General features: G+C 57.3%; 2 protein-coding genes across 3 annotated transcripts; one reads left to right on the forward strand and one right to left on the reverse strand.

Moving 5' to 3' along the window:
• The first annotated feature begins 5,839 nt into the window (after nt 1-5,839).
• Nucleotides 5,840-11,031, forward strand: ASB6 (ankyrin repeat and SOCS box containing 6). The gene is made up of 7 exons (XM_015644871.3): nt 5,840-5,892; nt 6,822-7,005; nt 7,396-7,577; nt 7,950-8,056; nt 8,361-8,469; nt 8,946-9,032; nt 9,228-11,031. Exons 2-7 carry the CDS (start codon nt 6,893-6,895, stop codon nt 9,905-9,907), a joined length of 1,278 nt encoding a protein of 425 aa, XP_015500357.1. The 5' UTR covers nt 5,840-5,892; nt 6,822-6,892; the 3' UTR covers nt 9,908-11,031.
• Nucleotides 11,032-11,773: 742 nt separating this feature from the next.
• On the reverse strand, nt 11,774-15,068 carry NTMT1 (N-terminal Xaa-Pro-Lys N-methyltransferase 1). Of its 2 annotated transcripts, none has more exons than XM_015644874.3 (5): nt 14,992-15,068; nt 13,983-14,042; nt 13,037-13,239; nt 12,564-12,816; nt 11,774-12,172 (listed from the first exon to the last, which is right to left on the reverse strand). In XM_015644874.3, the coding sequence occupies exons 3-5, from the start codon at nt 13,196-13,198 to the stop codon at nt 11,916-11,918; spliced, it is 672 nt and encodes a 223-aa protein (XP_015500360.1). In that variant the 5' UTR covers nt 13,199-13,239; nt 13,983-14,042; nt 14,992-15,068; the 3' UTR covers nt 11,774-11,915. The 2 variants fall into 2 exon arrangements, with proteins under 2 accessions (XP_015500360.1, XP_015500361.1); XM_015644875.3 differs by lacking the exon at nt 14,992-15,068 and adding an exon at nt 14,835-14,928.
• Nucleotides 15,069-18,614: the final 3,546 nt, after the last annotated feature.

The raw sequence follows: 18,614 nt of genomic DNA on the forward strand, positions 1-18,614 counted from the left end.
CGGCCCTGCGACCTGCCCCCCTGCCAGGGACCGAGCCCCGCCGGCAGCCAAGCCTCGGAAAGGGGGGGCAGAGCCGGGGGGAGACCCGCTTCCCCCCCCTTCTCTCCCCCCCTTATCCCATCCACATCACACCCCCCCAGCCCTTTTTTAAGTGCTTCTATCAACAAGTGTAAGTGGCTGCGCTCCGTGGGGAGGGATGGGGTGGGCTGGGAGAGGGGCTGGAGGGAGAGGTGACCCGCAGGTTAGCGGGGGACACGGCCCCCCTCTACCTCCAGCCACCCCCCTCCTCCGGTCCCCATCAACCCCGGAGCAAGGTCAGCTCTCCTGGGAAAAGCCTGGCTCTCTCGCCTTAATGAGATAATTACGTCCTGCACCACAGTTAAAAACTCATAGGCTGCTTCCCTTGAGGTTAGAAAGAAACCTCCCTAATGAAAACCAGCCACCGGGAAAAAGGAGTTTTTCCTCTTTAAAATTATATATATTTATATATATATACATGCATACACACAGATATGCAAGGGAGGAGGCAGTGGGAGGGAAGGAGGGAGAGGGACAGACCCCGGGGCTGGTTGCTGGTGTCCGGAGAGGGCTGGGCTCGGGGCGATGAGCAGAAATCGAAGAGGTTAAACAATTATTCCTTCCCCTCGATTCCAGCCGCTCTCCTGCCCCGCCGCTGCGGGGACATATGGCCAGGGCTGCGCTGGGTTCCACGTGAAACCTCCAAGCGAAATCGGCCGGCTCTGGGCTCATAAACATCCCAGCTCCAGCACGGCCGAGGGAGCAAACCCCTGGCTGAGTTATTTTAACATTTGTCGAAAGCTTTTCTTGCACTCTCTTCCCCTTCAAGTCGGAGGCGTGTAGATTTTTAAGCCAGCCAGTGCTGCCAAATCTGATCTTCCTGACGGGGAAGCAGCTTTCCAGAGCTCTCCAGCTTGGAAGGGGTGTAGCTGAAGGCAGATTTTGGCTCCCTCCAGCTCTGCGGGGGGCTCCTCCAGTGTGCAAACAATCCAGCCCAACCTCCCTTCCCCTCTTTTTTTGTGGGGGGGTCCATTTATTGGTTCTGTTGGTCCAATCTGCTGGCCGCAGGGGCGCTTTGGCAGCTCTGGGGGCCGGTTCTGTCCCCTCGGCTGTGTGAATCACAAGCTGGTGTCACTCTACCTCTGCTCCTGCTTCCCTGCGGGATGCTCCCAAAGATGGGGTTTGGCCCTGCTCAGCACCCAGCTGGACGTGTCCCCTGTCCCCCCGTGCCAGGGCAGCGCTGGGAACCACAATTAAGCACTCTCTGTGTTTTAGAATACAAAAAAATTGCCACCAGCCCTCCTGGCTGCTCCGTGCTCTCAGGCTGCATCAGCCCTGGGACCACCAAGCTCTGGGGGCCCAGCACAGCCTCGTGCCACCCTTCCTTGCCCAGATAGCTGCTTGATCCTGCTTTTTTCCACCATGACTGCAGGGACAGACCCTTCCCAGGATGGGGATGACCCCATGTCCAGGAAAAACTGCTCTAGGATCAGCCCTGACAGTGACCCATCAGCGATGGCCAGGGCTGCTGGGGGGGCCAGGGCAGTGAGGACCCCCATCCTTGCCCCTCTCGGCTCCAGAGCTGGGAACATCTTGCTGTGATTATTTGGGGGGACTGATCTTGGCCAATGGAAGGGCAAGGGCAGCAGTGGGGGTTGAAGCAGCCCCATCCTTGTTTATAGCCCTCTTCCTCCTCCTTGTTTAGGGCCAGACCTTATTCTTGAACTGTCTGGCTTTTCCAGGGGAGACGGCTTTCCCTCAGTGCGTGGCATTAAATAATTAAATGGAGGGAATAATCGCCGGTGAAACCCCCTTGGGTTCGCACTTCCTCAAGCCCTGTGATTGCTGATATTTTTTTGGTTGAAATATGACCTTTTTATGATCAAAGGGGATCAGAGTTCCAAAGGAAAGTTAAGAAAAAAAAGAGAAAAAAAAAAGAAAAAAAGAGGGCAAGCATTTTCTTTTTTTCCCAGTCCTAGCAGTCTGGTAAAGTTTCTTTAGACATGCAAAGATTTACACACCTTTCTGCAGGGTGCCTTAAATTACCCTCCAACTCTTTACACATTTCCATGAGCAGAGCAAGAACAGTAAGTCATTGAGAAATTAACTGGCCTTTCAGTAATATCCCCTGTCGGCCTTTCAGAAGGAGAATGTCTAATGACTTTTTTGAAGTAGAGGTCAGGGTTTGCTTTTTTTAAATAAAACAATCTGTATTAATGCAATTTCCTTTTTAGCTGTAGGATTTGCCCTTTTTTTTTTCCCCTCAGCATAATTTTTTTAACGCCACCAGCCACACGAGGCATCCAAAGCAAGACCTGGTTGTTTGAAACATGCACTCATGGTGTTTCTAACCCACCTGTGCAAGCCTTTCTCATTTATTTTTGCGGTAACAATTGTGGTTTAAAATGGACTTTGAAGCTGGCAAGGTGACTCTTGGCTTTGGGCAAAAGATGGGTGAGCAGAGATGAAGCTGACAAGGTTTGTTCTACCTGAAACCGGGCACCTGGGTTTTACTGAGCTGGGTGTGAGCTCTGAGTCCAGCTTTGCTGGGCTGGGTGTGAGATCTGAGTCCAGCTTTGCTGGGCCAGAGTTGTTGGGCTGATGAGCCAGAGGCACTGAATTGGCAGGGCTGTGCTGGGCTCCTCAGGGTGAGGATCTGTCTGGCCAGAGCCTGCCAGGTCTGCAGCCCTTGGGATGAACGTGTTTCTGTCTGCCAGTCCATCTTCCTGTCTCAAAAAAAAAAAGCTTTAAAACATGGTATTTTTTTGGTAATGTCACTTCGTGTTTTCTTAGGGGTTTCCTGATATTTCTCTCACGCTGTGCTAACACCTTGTGCTTCCATGGTGCTCAGCACGGCATGGATGTGCTCTGCCAGCCCCAGCCCTCTCCTCACCCCAAAACCACGGGCTGGGGAAGTGCAGCCTCCTTGGAGCCTGGGATGGTGCTGCTCCTTGTGGTACCCAGGTGTTCCTTCCTAACATTCCCAAAATCTTGCCCTGTGGATGTTCTGGTGCAGAGAAGCTGGGCTGGCTCATCCATAGCTGAAGGTTTTTTCTGACAGTGGAGCTGCACCTCTGTTGCACCCTAAGGAGGATGTTTGGAGTAAGGAGGTGGGAAAGAGTAGAGTGTGGGAATGGTGAGGGCTTGGCAGGGCCTGGCCAGGTCCAGAAACTCTTGGGGTGGGTGGGTGCCCAGCCCCGTGTCCTGCCCAGGCTGGGGGTCAGAGCACCCCCTCCACGCCCAGGGCATCGGGCAGGGGTCAGGGCAGTGCCACCCACAGGGGTGACAGCCAGGGGTGGTTACTGGAGGAGTCCCCCGTGCCCAGCCCTGCCCTTCCCAGCAGGAATGGCATTCCTGTATTTACTGAGCAACTCCTCTTTCTCCCTCCATCCCTGCCAGACCCCAAAAGTACAGCATGCCCTGCGCTGGCTCCTCTCCTCCTCTCCCTTCCAGCCCTCACAACTCCCCCCACTGCCTCCTAGTTCCCTGTCTCTGTGGTCAGTGGCATTATAAAACACCCCAGCCAGCCCCTTGGTGAAGCTTTTTCTCCCAGTTTTCTCATTCCTTCTCTTTCTGCCTCTTTTTTGCTCTTTCTCTCCCTCTCTTTCTTTCCCTGCCAGGAATCCCAGTCAGTCCCAGATGAACCAATACTCTGTGGCTCTGCTATTTCCCTTTTATTCCCCCCTCCTTCAACAGTGAGATGGGAAAAGAGTGAACTAAAAAAAAAAAAAAAAGAGAGAGAGAAAAAAAAGAGAAAGAAAGAAAGAAAAAAATCAAAGCGGCACATATTGGATCCAGATGTGCTTACAGCCCTTTCCAGCAATTTAATTAAATTCCCCCAGACAGCCAGGAGGATTTCTTAATGATCAAATTTCCCTGGCTTTCCTCCTAAAATGCCCCTCTTTCTTCGGCTGGCTGTTGCTGTGTCTCCCTGATGGATGGCCAACTCGCATTCTTCCGAGTCCGCCCCGCCAAGGCCATGGGGAGGAAGGGGGCAGAGCCCGGCGCTGTTATTTCAGCCAAACACCCCATCCAACCCTGGGGCCAGCAATGGCCCTGTTTGCCAAATTTCTGCTCCCAGGAAATGTGGGGATGGGGAGACATCTCCCTGGGTCTGTGATTTGTGGTCATGGCAGGGACACTCCAGGGAAGGACTCCCGTGTGCTTGGGCTCACGGTGCTGCTGGCAGGGGAAGGGCTCAGCCCATGGGTCTCCTGCTTTGGCATCTCCCAGGGCTGGTTTGGAGCCAGGTTTGGTCCCACACTGCGTCCCCAAAGCCTCCTTTAAAGCTGGGGGTTACAGGGTGGGGGCAAAGCCTCTGTGGGGCTCATGAAAAGGCACATTTGGGCTGGCACAGCCCTTTGGGGCAGCCCAGTGTCCCCTCTCATCCTCAGGGACAGCAGGCCTGGGGTCAGAGGTGGCGGTGGGGTGACCCTGCCTTGCCAGCCCTCCTTTCCCAGCCAACAGCAGGAATGGAGCAGTGATTTCTCCCCAGAACGGTGTCTGTGGAGGGCTGGACCCTGCACGGTCCCCACCAGTGCCACACGGACAGGGATGGGGATTGTGTCTGGTGCTGCCACTGTAATTGTGGAGGGTCGGGGTTTTCTTGGGCTATTGAGGATTTGGGCTTTACTGGGAACACAGAGGGGCCAGGCTCTGGCTTTACCTGGTGGCAGCAGGAGGCACTGGGACTGGAATGAGGGTCTCAACTGCCCAGCCCACCCAAAGTGGGGTCCCCTCAGCCGGGCTGCTCTGGTTTGAAGCCAACTCAACCCCCTATGCAGAGGGACAAATCCCCATATCCCTCACTCTTCCCTGCTGCTTTCCCCCTCTGCTCCCTGCCCGGGGTTGGATGGAGTTATTTCCACCCTTACTCAGGCAAGCAATGACAGAATGACACCCCCAAACCCCACCCCGGGGGCTGCTGGGCTGCAAGCACTGGGGTCCCCCACCCTGGCACCCCACTTTGTGTGGGGAAGGGAGGGGTGGGAAACAGGGGAGACCGTGACAGCATGTCAGAAAAATGCCCAGCCGGCGCGGCCTCCTCGCCCCCTCTGCCCCGGGGCCACGGCTGCCTGCTGGAATCTGGAAGCGCTCCACCGGAATAAAATAAATACGTAAATAGGAAACCCAAGGCGGCTTCAGTTATTGCCGCTCTCCAGAGCTCCCCGCGCTGGCAGATTCCACCAGAATCATAATAAAAATAATGATGATTATGATAATAGAACCAATAAATCCTGGGCTAATGTTTCCCCTGGTAGCTCCAAGCGCTGTGGGCAGCAGCACCGATCACCCCGAGCCCCGGGGAGGCAGCGGCCACTGGCTGCCACCTCCCAGCAAAGCCAGCCCGGCCTGGTGGGTCCTCCAAGGGAGGGGGGACAGCCGGAGAAAAGGGGGACACCCGGACGGGGGACACATGGGGAGGGGGAGCACGGGGGGATAGCTGGGAGGGGGGAGGGCACCGGGGGAGGGGATACTCGGGGCGTGACACCCGTGAGAGAGGGGACAGAGTGGGGGACATCGGGGGGACGACGGGGGGACGACGGGGGGACAGACGGGGGGACAGAGTGGGGCACGCCCCCGCCAAGCCCCGGTGTCCCCCCCCTCCCGCGCGCGGCCGCGTGCTGCCCCCTGCCGGCCGCGCCCAATCTGAGCCACGCCCCTTTTTGACCACGCCCAAATCCGAGCCACGCCCACACGCTGCTCTGCCGCTTTATGAGGCAGCTCCTTACAGCGAGACCACGCCCCATCGAGCCGCGCCCTCACGTGTACCACGCCCCCTGTGAGGCCCCGCCCCTGTCCCCGCCCCGCTCCCGGCGGGTTCCGCTTCCCGTTCCGGTTCCGGTTCCGGTTCCGGTTGCGGTGCCCAGGCAGGTGAGGGGCGGCCGGGCCGGGTGTGAACCGTGAGGGGCGGGCGGTGCCGGTGCCTCCCGTCCCTCCCCGTGCTGCTCGGGGCCGCCGGCGGGGGTTGCACTGGAATTTGTGTTTATTTGTGAGAATGAAATGGGCCTTACGGACCCGTTTGGGGCTTTTTTTCCCCCTGCTATAGCCTGATCTGCTTCCTCAGAGGAAGGAGTGATGAGCGTGTTTAATATATCTAAAAATGTATGTGTGCAATCCACTCAACCTCTCAGGAGTGCTGCATACCCATATTTATTTATTTACATGTATTTATTTATTTTGATCATTCAATGATCAAAACATTCCGACTTTAAAGCATTGTAAAACAAACAGAAAAAACAAAATAGTTTTTTTTTTTTATTACCTTATTTTAGTTTGGCCGTTTAACTGAAGTACAGAATGATTAGGAAATGAAAATGTACGTTTTACAGCTCTTTTGTGTGGTGATCTTTAGGCAGGCTCTTGTTATTCATCCCGCTGGGGTCTGGGGGCTCCTGGCCTTTCCTCCCCGTGGGCTGCAGGGAGATTTGGGGGCTCCCTGGGGGTGCATCCAGTGTACTGTGGGGCTCGGTGGTCCCTGGGGTGGCTCCAGCCCCCTCTCCCATAAAACCAGGCAGGGCTTTGCTGGTTCCAGACACCCCGGGGCACTCAGAGCTCCCCCAGCCTGCGGGGGCTCTTGGCACAGGGGCTTTGTCCCCAGCCTGGCTCCGCCTGCAGTGGTTCCATGCTGTGCCCAGATAACTGCAGTGTGCAGCTCTGCGTGCAGGAGATAATTTGGAGACACCAAATTGGTGTGTGGGAGGAGATCTCTGCGCTGGGCTGGGCTGCATTTATATAAGGAGGGGGGAGGCTGTGTTTTCTTCTATATCCCAACCTGCTGAAAGCCTTGTTTGTTTTGAAAGGAGGGAGAATCCCTTGGAGAGGGGGCCTGGGTGCTGGAGGCCCCCGGGCGGGTGTGCACGGGCAGAGCACGATGCCTTTCTTGCACGGCTTCCGCAGGATCGTCCTGGAGTACCAGCCCCTGGTGGATGAGCTCCTGGGGCTGCTGGCCACACCTGACATGGAAAGGCAGAGCTCCCTGGAGAGGTAACAGCAGGGGCTGAACACCCCAGGGTGGTTTTGGGGGGTGGTTGGAGCCCAGGGATGTGGCCAAGGTTGGACAACATTGGCCTGGGACAGCCCCCAGTTCTGGGGAGCAGCTCATCCCACAGACCCTCCTGCTGCTATTCTTTGGGAATGTGGAGGTGAAGCAAGGCAAATGCAGGAACTATGGGTGCTCTCCAGGAGCAGCCCTTTCTGCCTGACCTGTGGCAGCAAAGCCTAAGCTGGGGCTCAGCTGCTCTGTAACCCCACAGCCAGGTTGGAGACCCACTGGGTACAGGACCAGGGATTTTCTTTCTTCCCTGGTGCCACTTTGACCCTTGCACACCTGAGCTATGTTCACTGAGTAACTCCTGGGTTTTTGTGTTTCTCAAGCCCTGCCTGCCTGGACAGTGACAGGAGCCAGCTCTCAGCTGTGAAAAGAGTCCTGGAGAGGGAGACCCACTCCCCATTTTATCAGGAAGGTGTGAACTACGCCCTGCTGAAGGTCAGCGAGCTGGGGCTTGTCCCTGCTGCAGAAATCCTCCTGGAATTTGGTGCTGACCTCAGCTTTGAAGGTGAGACTGGTGGGAAGGAGGCTGGACCAGGAGGAACCAGCAGATGAGAAGCTGCCCTGGGAGGTGGGGATAGCTGGGGCAGAAAGAGGGGATGCTACCAGCTCAGACCACTCCTGCTCCTTGCTGGAGTAGTGTGTATGTGCCTCGTGGAGACCCAGCCACAAGGATGGACTGAGGGACACCAGGGACATGGGGGCATTTGGCAGGATGGAACCATTGGAACAGCAGGGCCTGGAGCGCCTGTGACAGCCCTGTTTTCACAGGCACCACTGTGCTCCCAGGACCCTCCCCAGCTGTCCCCTTCCACTCTTGGCAGGTGCTGGGGCCATTCTGGGGAAGTCCTTTGTTCTCTCTGACTGTTTTTACCCTCAGACCCTATCACCTACTACACCCCCCTGCACATTGCGGTGCTGCGTAACCAGCTGGACGTGGTGGAGCTCCTGGTGCGCCACGGTGCCGACATCAACCGCCGAGACCGGGTACGGCTTTGCTGCCTGGGCACAGCCAGGCTGAGCCCCCCAAGCCTGAGCTGCTCTGGTGTGTGGGGACAGCCCTCCTGCTGTCCTCCCCTTGGCACATCCCTGTGCCCGCTGTCTGTAGTGCTCTTGATGCTGTGGCAGAAGGTCAAGTTGTCTTTGGCTGAGCCCCTGCCTTGGAGCAATGTGTGGGAGGAGGCTGGAGAGACACTCTTGCTGTGGCCAAGATAAAGCCCCAACAGTGACTCCCTGCAGTCACTCCATAGTCAGTCTGTAATACCTACCAGTGTTTTTAACTGTTCTGCAGATCCATGAGAGCAGCCCCCTGGACCTGGCCAGCGAGGAGCCCGAGCGGTTGCCGTGCCTGCGGCGGCTGCTGCAGCTGGGGGCCGACGTCAACGCTGCTGACAAGAACGGTGTGTGCACCCCACCCGGCTCCCCCAGCCGAGGGCGGGCTGGGGCAGGGCACAGGGGTGGGGCCATTTGCTGCTGCATCTGCTCCCTGCTTACAGACAGGTTTGGGAGTTGGAAGGAAGCTGGTGCAACCTCCCTGTGCTCGGTATTTTCTCTTGGTGTACTGGCTTTGTGAAAAGGGCTGAACCTAGCTCTGTGCAGTCCAGGGCAGGTGGGATGGGGCTGTGCCTCTGTTGTCCTGTGGTGTCCACTTACTCTAAAACTCACTCTGCTGTGGCACATATACCCACTGAGGCCACCACCAGCCATGCACTTGTGGCCTGTGACTGTTCCCACATCACGAGGACAGTGGAAGCCTCTGCCAGATGGGTTGTCACGCCTGTGTTTGGCTGTCTGGTGGGTGGGGTGGATTGTTTTCCTTCCTGCCTTTTGGGGTGTCACCCTGTTGTCCTGTGGCTGACTGATTGCTCTGTTGCAGGGAAGACAGCACTGCTGCATGCCCTGGCCAGCAGTAACAGTGGCCAGATCCACAACACCGACAACATCCGTCTTCTGCTGGAAGGAGGTAAAGAAAACCTTCTCCCATTTCTGGGCTGGCTGATTCTTTGTGCAGCACCAGGCGCTGCCCTCCTGACTCCATTATGTTCCTGCTGCATCAGAGTAAAGCCCAGGGGTGCTGGAGTTGGTGCTGGCCTGGCCTCACCAGCTCCTCATTGCACAGTTCTGCAGTGTCATTTATGTTCTTTGTCCCTTCCTGCAGGTGCAGATGTCAGGGCTGCCACCAAAGATGGTGACACTGTCTTCACCTATGTCATCTACCTGCTGGGAGAGATGGTATTCAGCTACACCAAGGAGCAGGCCGAGGACATCGAGCGCTTCTGCTTCCGTGTCACGCAGCTGCTGCTGGCCCACGGTGCCAACCCCAGCGAGTGCCCAGCCTCAGAGTCCCTCACACACTTCTGCTTAAAAAGCTTCAAAGACTACTTCCCAATGCTGCGGTTCTTGCTGGAGTCAGGTGCTGCCTACAACTGCTCCCTCCATGGTCCCTCGTGCTGGTCCGGCTTCCACATCGCCTTTGAGCGCCTCTGCTGGCACCTCAGTCGCTCTGAAGATGAAACCTATTTCACAGATCTCATCCAGAAGGGTCAGACTCTGCTGGAGCTCATGATGGCCAGTTCACAAACCATCCAGCTGCCCAGTAATTTTGAGGTGAACACCAGCAGCTGTAGGTTCCATGGGGAGAAGGTTCAGACTCTGTTCTGCTCTCTGAAGCAGCTGGAGCGCTCGCCACAGGCACTGAAACACCTCTGCAAGGTGTTCATCCGGCAGTGCCTGAAACCGTGGCCAGTGGATGACAAAATCAAAGCTCTGCCTCTCCCAGACCGGCTGAAGTGGTACCTCTGCATTGACCATGCTGCTGCTGGGCATGAGGACCTGTGAGCCTGACAGTGCCTCTGTCTGCTCCCTCCCCAGTCCTGCTGTGCCTACAGCCAGCATGTCTCTGCTCTGAGACAGTTTGCAGCAAGAGGTGCTGCCCGAGTCCCTCTCTGTGGCATTCCCAGGGTTTTCTTGGGCACAACGTCACACGTGTTTGTTAAGGTCTTGTTGCTCTGGGGCACGTCTTGGGGAGGCAGGCTGAGCTCCTGGGCATGGGGGAGCTGGATACTGGGGCTGGTTTGGAGGGAGATTAAGCAAAGGCCTGGGGGCAGAATCAGTGGGTTGGGGGCTGTGACTGGACAAGCAGCCTGTTTCCTCTCTCTCAGCCCTGCCGTGGGTGGGTGATGCAGTGCCTTACGTGTCCAGTGGAGTTGAGAGATGCCTCGGGGTGCTGGGAGAAGGAAGAGGTGTTCTGGCTTTCCTGCCTCTGGTTCTGGTGGTGGAAGCGGGTCCAGCATCATCCTGTGGATGTGGATGCCTTCCTTGCTCAGTGTGGACTTCTGACACTGGGAATGGGAGTGAGGGGAAGCGGGGCTGGCAACGGTGCTGGACTGCTTCACACCCTCTGAGTTTCTGCACCCCATCCTGGCACAGAGGACCATCCACCAAGAACATCTGAGAGTTACTGGGCTCCAAAACACACAATGGAATGTTTCCTGACTTCATGGTGTGTTCCCTGTGCAAGGATGAGGAATGGGCTGTCAGCAGCTGAGTGCCTTGTGCCTCCTTCCCCATTCCTTGGCTCTTTCCATTGATGACCACTCCCAGGATCTTCTTCAGTGCCTCCTTCCCAGGAACAAGAAATTGCTGCACATGGAGGGCTCATGTTCCAGCCTTGCCACATCTGCCTGGCTCCCTTTCTAGGCACCTGCTTCCTCATGACATGCCAAAGCCTGGCTAGAGCTGAACTCCACACAGTTTTGTTCGTTTGTTTTTCATGGGTAACAGATGTAGAAAATGAAGAGGAAGAATCTGTTCTGATTACAGACACTTTGTATCTGAGATTCACTGGCAGTTGGAACTGGAACTGTGTGTCCTGATGAACTGGTGCTTAAAAAAATCCAATAATGTGATCAAATTCTGCCCCGGAATGGGAACTGAACCATTAAACAAGGCCTTCTATAACACCAGGGGCTTGTTTTTCCTTAGGAGAAGTGGGCTGAAGGACAGAAATAGGGGGATGGCTGGAGGGTCAAGCTGCAGCAGACTCTGCACCTGGGCTCACCCTTGGCACGCTGCTGTGCCAGTGTTGGCCACCTTGGGTCAGTGGCCAGACTTGGGTAAATTACAGGAATATGACCAAAGAGGAGATGGGAGTGTTTAAAGCCAGGGGATGGTGTGGGGTGCTGGGGGAGCAGCTGAAGCATCACAGCCATGGAGCTGGAGGTGATGGGTGGGTCTGCGAGCAGCTCAGACAACACCAGTGCACTCCCAGAAACTGGAAGGCTTTGTTTGGGATACCCTTATCCCTGGAGGAGGATGTGGGGGACTCAGGGTTACACACACCTCCCTTTTTGTTGCCCATGTAGGAGATCTGCTCAGGGGTTTAAAGGTGAGGCCCCCTCAAAGCCCCAGAACCCAGTGCTGCCTCCCCACACCACCACAGGGGAACAGCAGAGGCTTCTCCCCTTTGCCTTGCCCAGCTAGCTCACTGCTGAGCAGCAGGAAGGGGTCAAACACCCGAGCAAAGAATGGAGCCCAATCCATCCAAAGGTGCTCCAAGCTCCTGTTCATGAGCAGGAGCCCTGTGCACTGCAGTCAGCAACCTGCAGCTGCCCATGGATCACCTCGTGCACGGGAGTCCCTCTTGCTCCTGTCCAGAGCCCCTGAGGGTGGCACAGAGCCAACATGCATCTGACAAACCTCACGTGCAGAAGTGCAACAGCAGGAAAGTGTATTTGGCAAACACCTCTTTTCACAAACAGCAGCAACTTGGAAGACAAAGTCCCGTCCTTGTCACCAGCCCCTGGAAGGGGAGTCACGACATGGGAGAGACCTTCTCCCACTGCCCTCATCTCATGGCAAAGGTGTAGACGTGGTAGATCTCATCAGGGAAGTTCTCCTGGCGCTCCTCAGCCAGGAGGTGCAGCCCAGCTCTGCGGATGATCTTATGGACCACGTCCAGGTCCCGGCAGACGCTGCTGTCCACATCGTCCATGATCACACCCTCCTGAGCCATGTTGTCCTTGATGACCACGATGCCGTTGGGCCGCAGGCCGGCACGGCAACGCTTCAGGAAGTCAGAGAGGTGGTTGTCAGTGAGATGTCCTGGAGGGGCAGAGCAGGAGTTAGAGGACAGAGGGTGATGAAGGGGAGGAAACCCAGAAGCTGCATTTGGGATCCCTCCTGATCCAAGTGGCCAAATACTTGAGACATTTGCAGGGAAAGCTTTAGCTTGGGGGCGTCCAACTTGTGTCTCACTACTCAACTCCATCCAACCCACACCTCTGTTCTGGCCTCTGTGAGCTTGGAGGAAAAGACTCTTGGGGGGAAAAAGGGCCCCTCCATGGGTTGGGAGGCAGCTGCCCAGCCCAGGCCCCACCCATGCTGCGATGCTCATCCTCCATGCAGACCTCAAGCTGCTCTCCCCAGTGCATAGGGCACCTGCCCCTCAAGGGAAGGGACAGGCTGGAAAGACCCCACAAGCAGTGACCCTCACCAATGACCCACTGGATCCAGATGACATCATAGGAGTTTGGCTCAGGGCTGAAGTCCTGGAGGCCGCAGCAGAAGTAGTTGCGCACCCGCCTGCCCTCCTCACCCAGGTAGCTCTTGGCCTTGGTGAGGAAGTCCTCTGTCACATCCACCATGTCCACTGTCTTGAAGAGGGGCAGCAGCAGCCGCTTGGTGATCCGGCCAATGCCAGCCCCACAGTCCAGAGCACGGGTTGTCCCCGTCCGGTTGGGGCCATCCTGCAACAACCACCGTGAGGGGTGAACCCCACTGCGAGGTCTCACAGAGGAGAAATGGGACAACCACACAGGGCAGGACTGGGGTGCAGGGAACCCGCTGCAGGGCGAAGCTCTCCCAGCATGCAACAGAGGATCCCATGGAGTAATTCAGAGGGAAGAGCCCAGCTCCACGCTGGGAGAAGGGCGGGGTTTTTGGAGCACTACTAGCTGTGCCACCTACCCGCAGAAACCTCTGCAGGAACTTCCTGGAGCTGTTGATGTCGATGCTGGAGATGTGGCCGTAGCCCCCCAGCATGCCATCCACTGTGGCGGGCACATCCTTCCAGTACTTCTCTGCCTTGGAGTAAAACTCAAACTCGTTCTCCACCACCTCGCTGGTCATGCTGGCCGAGGGCACGCGCCCGCACGGGACTCACTGCTCCCCTGGGATGGGAGAATCCCAAACCAGTGAGGAATGAGTCAGCTCTGCCAGTACCCCACATCTGTTAATCACCCCTTTCCCCTCCCCAGGGCTACTGCAAAGTCCAAAAACTTTTAGATGAGAGCAAGAAGGAACAAAGACCTAAATTCTGGTATATTTCAACAAGCCCAAAACCCCTCTCTGAGCAGATGCCTCAGCCAGAACAGGCATGGCAGAGCCTTGCTCAGCAATACACCTAATTATCTGATTTTTTTTTAAGGCTGACCCACCCTTTTCACCTATTCTGCCTCTCCTTTCTGTCTTAACATTTTACAGATAAGATGTTTATGTGTGGCGACAACCCCATCAGTCACCTCCAATTACATCTGGAGTTGCTAAAAGTTATCCTGAGCACCTACCTGAGGATTGTAAATCTCAGCCGTGACCATAAGTTAGATATTTGCAATATAATAAAGTCAAGGTATAATCAGCAATACAAGCTATAAATCCCCCCCCAGGCATCTCATAATTCAAACCACTGTGGATTTGATTAACTGTGCTGGGGATTAGAAACTAGATTTAAGGTGGCCAAAGGGTAAATTCAAGGACTTCAAACACCTTTACAAATAAAGAAATATATAGAATTTGTGGCTGGAATTTGCTGGCAAATACCCCATTAGACACAAAACGTTTTCTATGGCAGGTCTGGTGGCTCCACGTGGCCTCAAACAGCCTAGGAGTAGGAAAGGGGGAGATGACAACTTACAGGTCACCGGTGGAAATCCAGTTTGGCTCAGTGGTGCCAGGAGCTGGTCTGAGCTGTGACCTAGGAGCAGAGAAGATGAGATTTAAGTGCCAAATCACCTGTCTAGTCCCATAAGTGTGACCATGGCCCCAGGAAACCACAGCTAAGAGACACCCCAGCCCCACAGCCGAGGCTGGGGGACAGGAGCTGCTGCTGCCCCTTAGCTCCGAGGCTGCACCACGACTTTAGGCAGTGCATGGAGGCTTCTGGCTCCACTTTGAGCAGTGCTCCTTCCTGATCTCAAGGGCTGGTTCCCAGGCTCACCCTCCCGGCAGTGACCCCATTCCTTGGCCTGGGTTTGGCTTGGCGAGTCCCTGATGGCTCATTTCTCACGGTGTCACAGGCTACCAGCACAGACAGAGAGCATCCAGTCCCCTTAAGCCAAACCTAAACCTCAACCCGAGCCCTTCTTGCAGCCCAGGAGCCCCCGGAACGCGGCCGGTGCCCGCGGAAGTGCTGGCAGGGGAAGGCCAGGCCTCGCCCCATGGCCACCGCAGCCGTGGGGAGAAGGTCACACGGCGTGGGGGGGACACCGCCGTGTGGAGCCCTGGGCCCGAGCCCCGGGGCCGCTCGCAGGCCGGGGAGCGGCAGGGGAAGGGGGTTCGCGGGCCGAGGGGGAGGTGGCTGTGCCGCCGGGGAGCACCCGGGGGTCCCATCCCGGCCTGTTACAGCAGCCCCGGGCGGTGCGAGGGGGCGGTCCCCGCTGTAAGGCCCGACCCGGCCCTTTCGCCTGCCGCCCATCGGGGCTGAGCCCCCCCCGCGCTCCAGGCCCGCGGCGCTGGGAACCCCGCGGGCCGCCGGCTGCAGCCCTACCCCGGATCCGGCCCGGACAGCTCCGCCGGCCCCTCCCGGCCCCCCCGCGGTCGCGACCCGAGGAGAGGCGTGCGGGGGGTGCCGGGCGGAGCCGGGGGGTGCCCGGTGCCGCCGCTCCCTCGGGCCGCGGCCGCGACCCCCGGGCCCCCCCCGTTACCTCCGGCGGCGGCCGCGCGCTGCCCCCCCACGGGACGGGCAGCCGCGGGGACCAACCAGGCGGCGCCGTTGTTGTGACGTCACTGTGACGTAACACGCGGGCCCTGCCCCGCTCTCCCAGTGCTGCCCGTCAGGGGGCGCTCCGGGGCGGGGCGCGGGGGTGGTCAGAGGTGGGACAGACTGGGACAAACTGGGATGGACTGGGACGGACTGGGACGAACTGGGACAGGCGGGGGCGGACTGGGACGGACTGGGATTGATTGGGATGGACTGGGACAGGCAGGGGCGGACGGGGATGGACTGGAACAGGCCGGGGAGAACTGGGGCGGACCGGGCAGCCCAAGGGGAGCCCGCGGTCACCGCGCGTTTCTTGAGGGGCAGGCTGCCACGGAAGCCCAGCCGGCTGGCACCGGGCTGGCGGGACCCTGGCCTGAACAAGTAGCTGCGGGAGAGTCCTGGCCGCCCTGCCCGCGTGTCCTCGTTCCGGCTCCTGCTCCTGCCCTGGTCCTGTCCCGCCGTTGTCCTTGTCCCGGTCCCGGTCCCGGTCCCGTCCCGTCCCGTCCCGCCGTGTCCCGTCCTGCTCGCCAGGGGGCGCTGTTGTCCCGCCGTTTGCGCCGCCGCCGCCGCGGGAACTTCGGTGTGTCCTGAGGGGAGCGGGACCGGCTCGTGCCCCGGTACCGGCACACCGGACACCGACAGCCCCTGGTACCGACACACCCGGCACCGGCACACCCGGCACCGACAGCCCCTGGTACCGGCACACCCAGCACCGACGGTCCCTGATACCGACACACTGGTACCGACAGCCCCTGGTACCAACACACCGGTACCGACTGACACCCCCGAGCACCGGCCCCTTCCCGTACCTGTGCCCACCCTGTGCCCAGCGCGGGCGCTGACCCCAGTGCTCCGTGCTCCAGCTCTGCCGTGCCCTCCCCTGCCCGGGAGCTGAGGCCTGCTGCCTCATCACAGCTGTGTCCCCTGCAGTGCCGCTGCCACCGTCCCCTTCTGGGGTCTCATCCCACCCCACCACAGGAGGGGGTTAACAGGGGGTACCCAAGGCCTTGGGAAGAGGGTTGTTGTGGGGACAGTGACAGTGACAACACCGGCGTAGTACAGTCGTGCCTGTGGGGAATTGAGGTTGGTGTGGATTCTCTGCTGTCTAATATGTCCTGAGTCCTTCCCTCACCTTCCCCAGAAATCACCCAAAGCTGTCAGAGGGCAGTGGGCAGAAGGGCAGTGCTGCATGGGCACAGGGAGAGCAGGGCCCATTCCCAGTGGTTGCCTCTCCCAAAATGTCCTAATGGCCCTAACAAGGTCTTGCTGTCCCCAAAACAGAGTTGCTCACCCCACGGACATCCAGAAATCCACGCCACAACCAGGATGTGGCCTCAGAGACAGAGCCTCTTGCCATCCTTCCAAGGGACATAGGCAGAAAGGGAGTCCCCATCTCTGGGCAAGCAAACATCAGCCTGGGACAGCTTTTGGGCCCCCAGGTCCCCTGAGTCCCTGTGAAAGGACCTGGCTGTGCTGGGGACAGCAGTGACCTGAGCTGGGGGCTGAGTGCCCAGACCAGGAGCGTGTCTTTAGTCACCTGCAGAGCAGGGGACACAGTAAGAGCATCTCTGTGCACAAAAAACACTGCTTGCACCCCACTTTGTTTTTCAGCTTTTAAAGAAACAAGGCTCTTTGTCACCAGGGAGGAGACTCTGAGCACAGAGTGGTGGCACCTCGCTGCTCACAGGCAGGAGGGGTGTTTGGGAGGTGCATGGGGCTGAGTGTCCCCATGCACAGGCACCTGAATGACCCAAACCCACCAGTTTTCCCCTCACCAAAGCTGCCAGCAGTCACTGCATTGTTCACCTGTGTTTTCAAGCAGGCACTGGACACCTGCATCCCATCCATGCCACATATCTTCCATGGTGCCTGCAGTATTTGCTGCCAACAAAAGGCACTTTTATCCTTTATTTCACTGAGCTGCACTGGGGATCCTGAAGACTCTTTCTGTTTAAGCCCCAACCATCTCCTCCATCCTTCCCTATTGCCAAAACTCTTCATGATGGTAGGAAGGGAATGGTGCTCCCATCCCCTCCAGGGGCTGGGGCTCTGCTTTGGCCCCTCAGTTTACAACGAAACCTGCAGCAGTTGCCTCAGCTCAGGGGCAGATCTTGTTTGCAAATGTTTCCTTTGATTTTATATTATTATTGTTATTAATTTCATTAAGGCAACAGAGTGTGGCTGAAAATTAAAAGGAAAACTAAATTGAGCATCCCTGAGCTTGCCATGTTTCTGAGCCCAGCTGGGGATGAGGGTCCCAGAACTGAGGATTCCCTGTTGAGTCCCACTCCTGCTGGAGGTGGGTCCAACCTTGGGGCCAGTTTGTGCAAAGCCAAATCTGCAAAAGAGAGTGGCAGCAACAGCCACAGCTCCAGCCACGCCGCAGAGCCGCCCGTGCCTTCCCGGGCTCAGCTGCCTCCCCGTGGTCACTGCTGCTGGGAAATGCTTTTCCTCTGACGGGTTTCAATCTTGTCACTCAGTAATTCCTTGTGTGACAAGACAGAAAACACCCCCCAGACCCCTCTCTCCAGCCCATTTGTTTCCTTGCACGCCCTCCCTCCTGCTCCCACTCACTCGCCACCTTCCAAGGCAATCATGGTGCTGCAATTGCTCTTCAGGAATATTTTTTTTTTCTTTTCCCCAGGTGCTTAATCACCCTTATTACCCTTTTCTGATTAATTAATTCTAATTAATTTTGCACTATCATTTTTGAGAAGAGGTGACCAGGATGGCACATGTTGTTGCAGGTGATTTGCAAGGCAGGTCCTGCAGTGCTGGCACGGCCCTTCCCTCCGTGCCGTTTAACCGGGGTCCAGGTGGGCACCTCCTGCCTGTTTGCTGCCATTAAAGGCAGTTCATAGAGCACTGAAGCTTCCAAGGCCATGGGAAGAGCCCTCAGGTACTTTCCTGGGAACCACATGGGATGTTCCCATCTCCTCTGCTCTGCCTTGGCAGCAGGGTTCAACCTGCTCCCATGTCCGAGTTTGCCCAGCTCCTTCAGCCATCTCTGCTGTGCCATGGCAAAGGCTTGGGAAGTCAGAATAAATTAGGTCAGGGCTTCTCCATGCTCCGCCAAGAGCCACCAAGGCACTCAGAGACACCACAGAGACACTGGTCCCTTTGTCACCTCTCATGTTCCAGCACTGCTGCCAGTCCTTCTCCAGGTACCAGCAGGAGCCCCCCAGGGGCCTTTGTAGCCAAAAGCTGACATGGTGTGGGTGATTCTGCCCTTAAACACAGATGCCTTGGGAACAGAGGTCATTGTCCCTTTGCTGTTTGCTTCAGAAGCAGCCCCTGGTCTGCACCTCATCCTTCATTCACCATCATCTCTTCATCCAGCAAAGAGAGGGGACCTGGGCTGAAAGGCTGCAGCCACACTCTTGCCCTTGTCAGGGCTTCCCATGTCCCTGTCACCAGCCACTGGTCATTGTCCCCAAACAGTCTGGAGCTGCTCAGGCACTTCTGCTGGCCAGGTGAGCACCCAGCACGGCTCAGGGCTGGGATTGTCCATCCCACCTCACTCCCTCGGCTGCTGGCTCTTGTCAGGAGGCTGCAGCACCACCACCA

Source organism: Parus major, chromosome 17 (genome assembly GCF_001522545.3).
Source record: "Parus major isolate Abel chromosome 17, Parus_major1.1, whole genome shotgun sequence".
NCBI classification, from domain to species: domain Eukaryota; kingdom Metazoa; phylum Chordata; class Aves; order Passeriformes; family Paridae; genus Parus; species Parus major.

Excerpts from the sequence above, each read along its gene's own strand:
- NTMT1 (XM_015644874.3), bottom strand. The coding sequence starts at position 13,198 with ATGACCAGCGAGGTGGTGGAGAACGAGTTTGAGTTTTACTCCAAGGCA. Across the intron at positions 12,817-13,036 it reads TCCTGCAGAGGTTTCTGCGG|GATGGCCCCAACCGGACGGG; the intron begins GTAGGTGGCACA and ends TGGTTGTTGCAG. Across the intron at positions 12,173-12,563 it reads CTGGATCCAGTGGGTCATTG|GACATCTCACTGACAACCAC; the intron begins GTGAGGGTCACT and ends CTGCCCCTCCAG.
- ASB6 (XM_015644871.3), top strand. The coding sequence starts at position 6,893 with ATGCCTTTCTTGCACGGCTTCCGCAGGATCGTCCTGGAGTACCAGCCC. Across the intron at positions 7,578-7,949 it reads TGCTGACCTCAGCTTTGAAG|ACCCTATCACCTACTACACC; the intron begins GTGAGACTGGTG and ends TTTTACCCTCAG. Across the intron at positions 8,057-8,360 it reads ACATCAACCGCCGAGACCGG|ATCCATGAGAGCAGCCCCCT; the intron begins GTACGGCTTTGC and ends ACTGTTCTGCAG.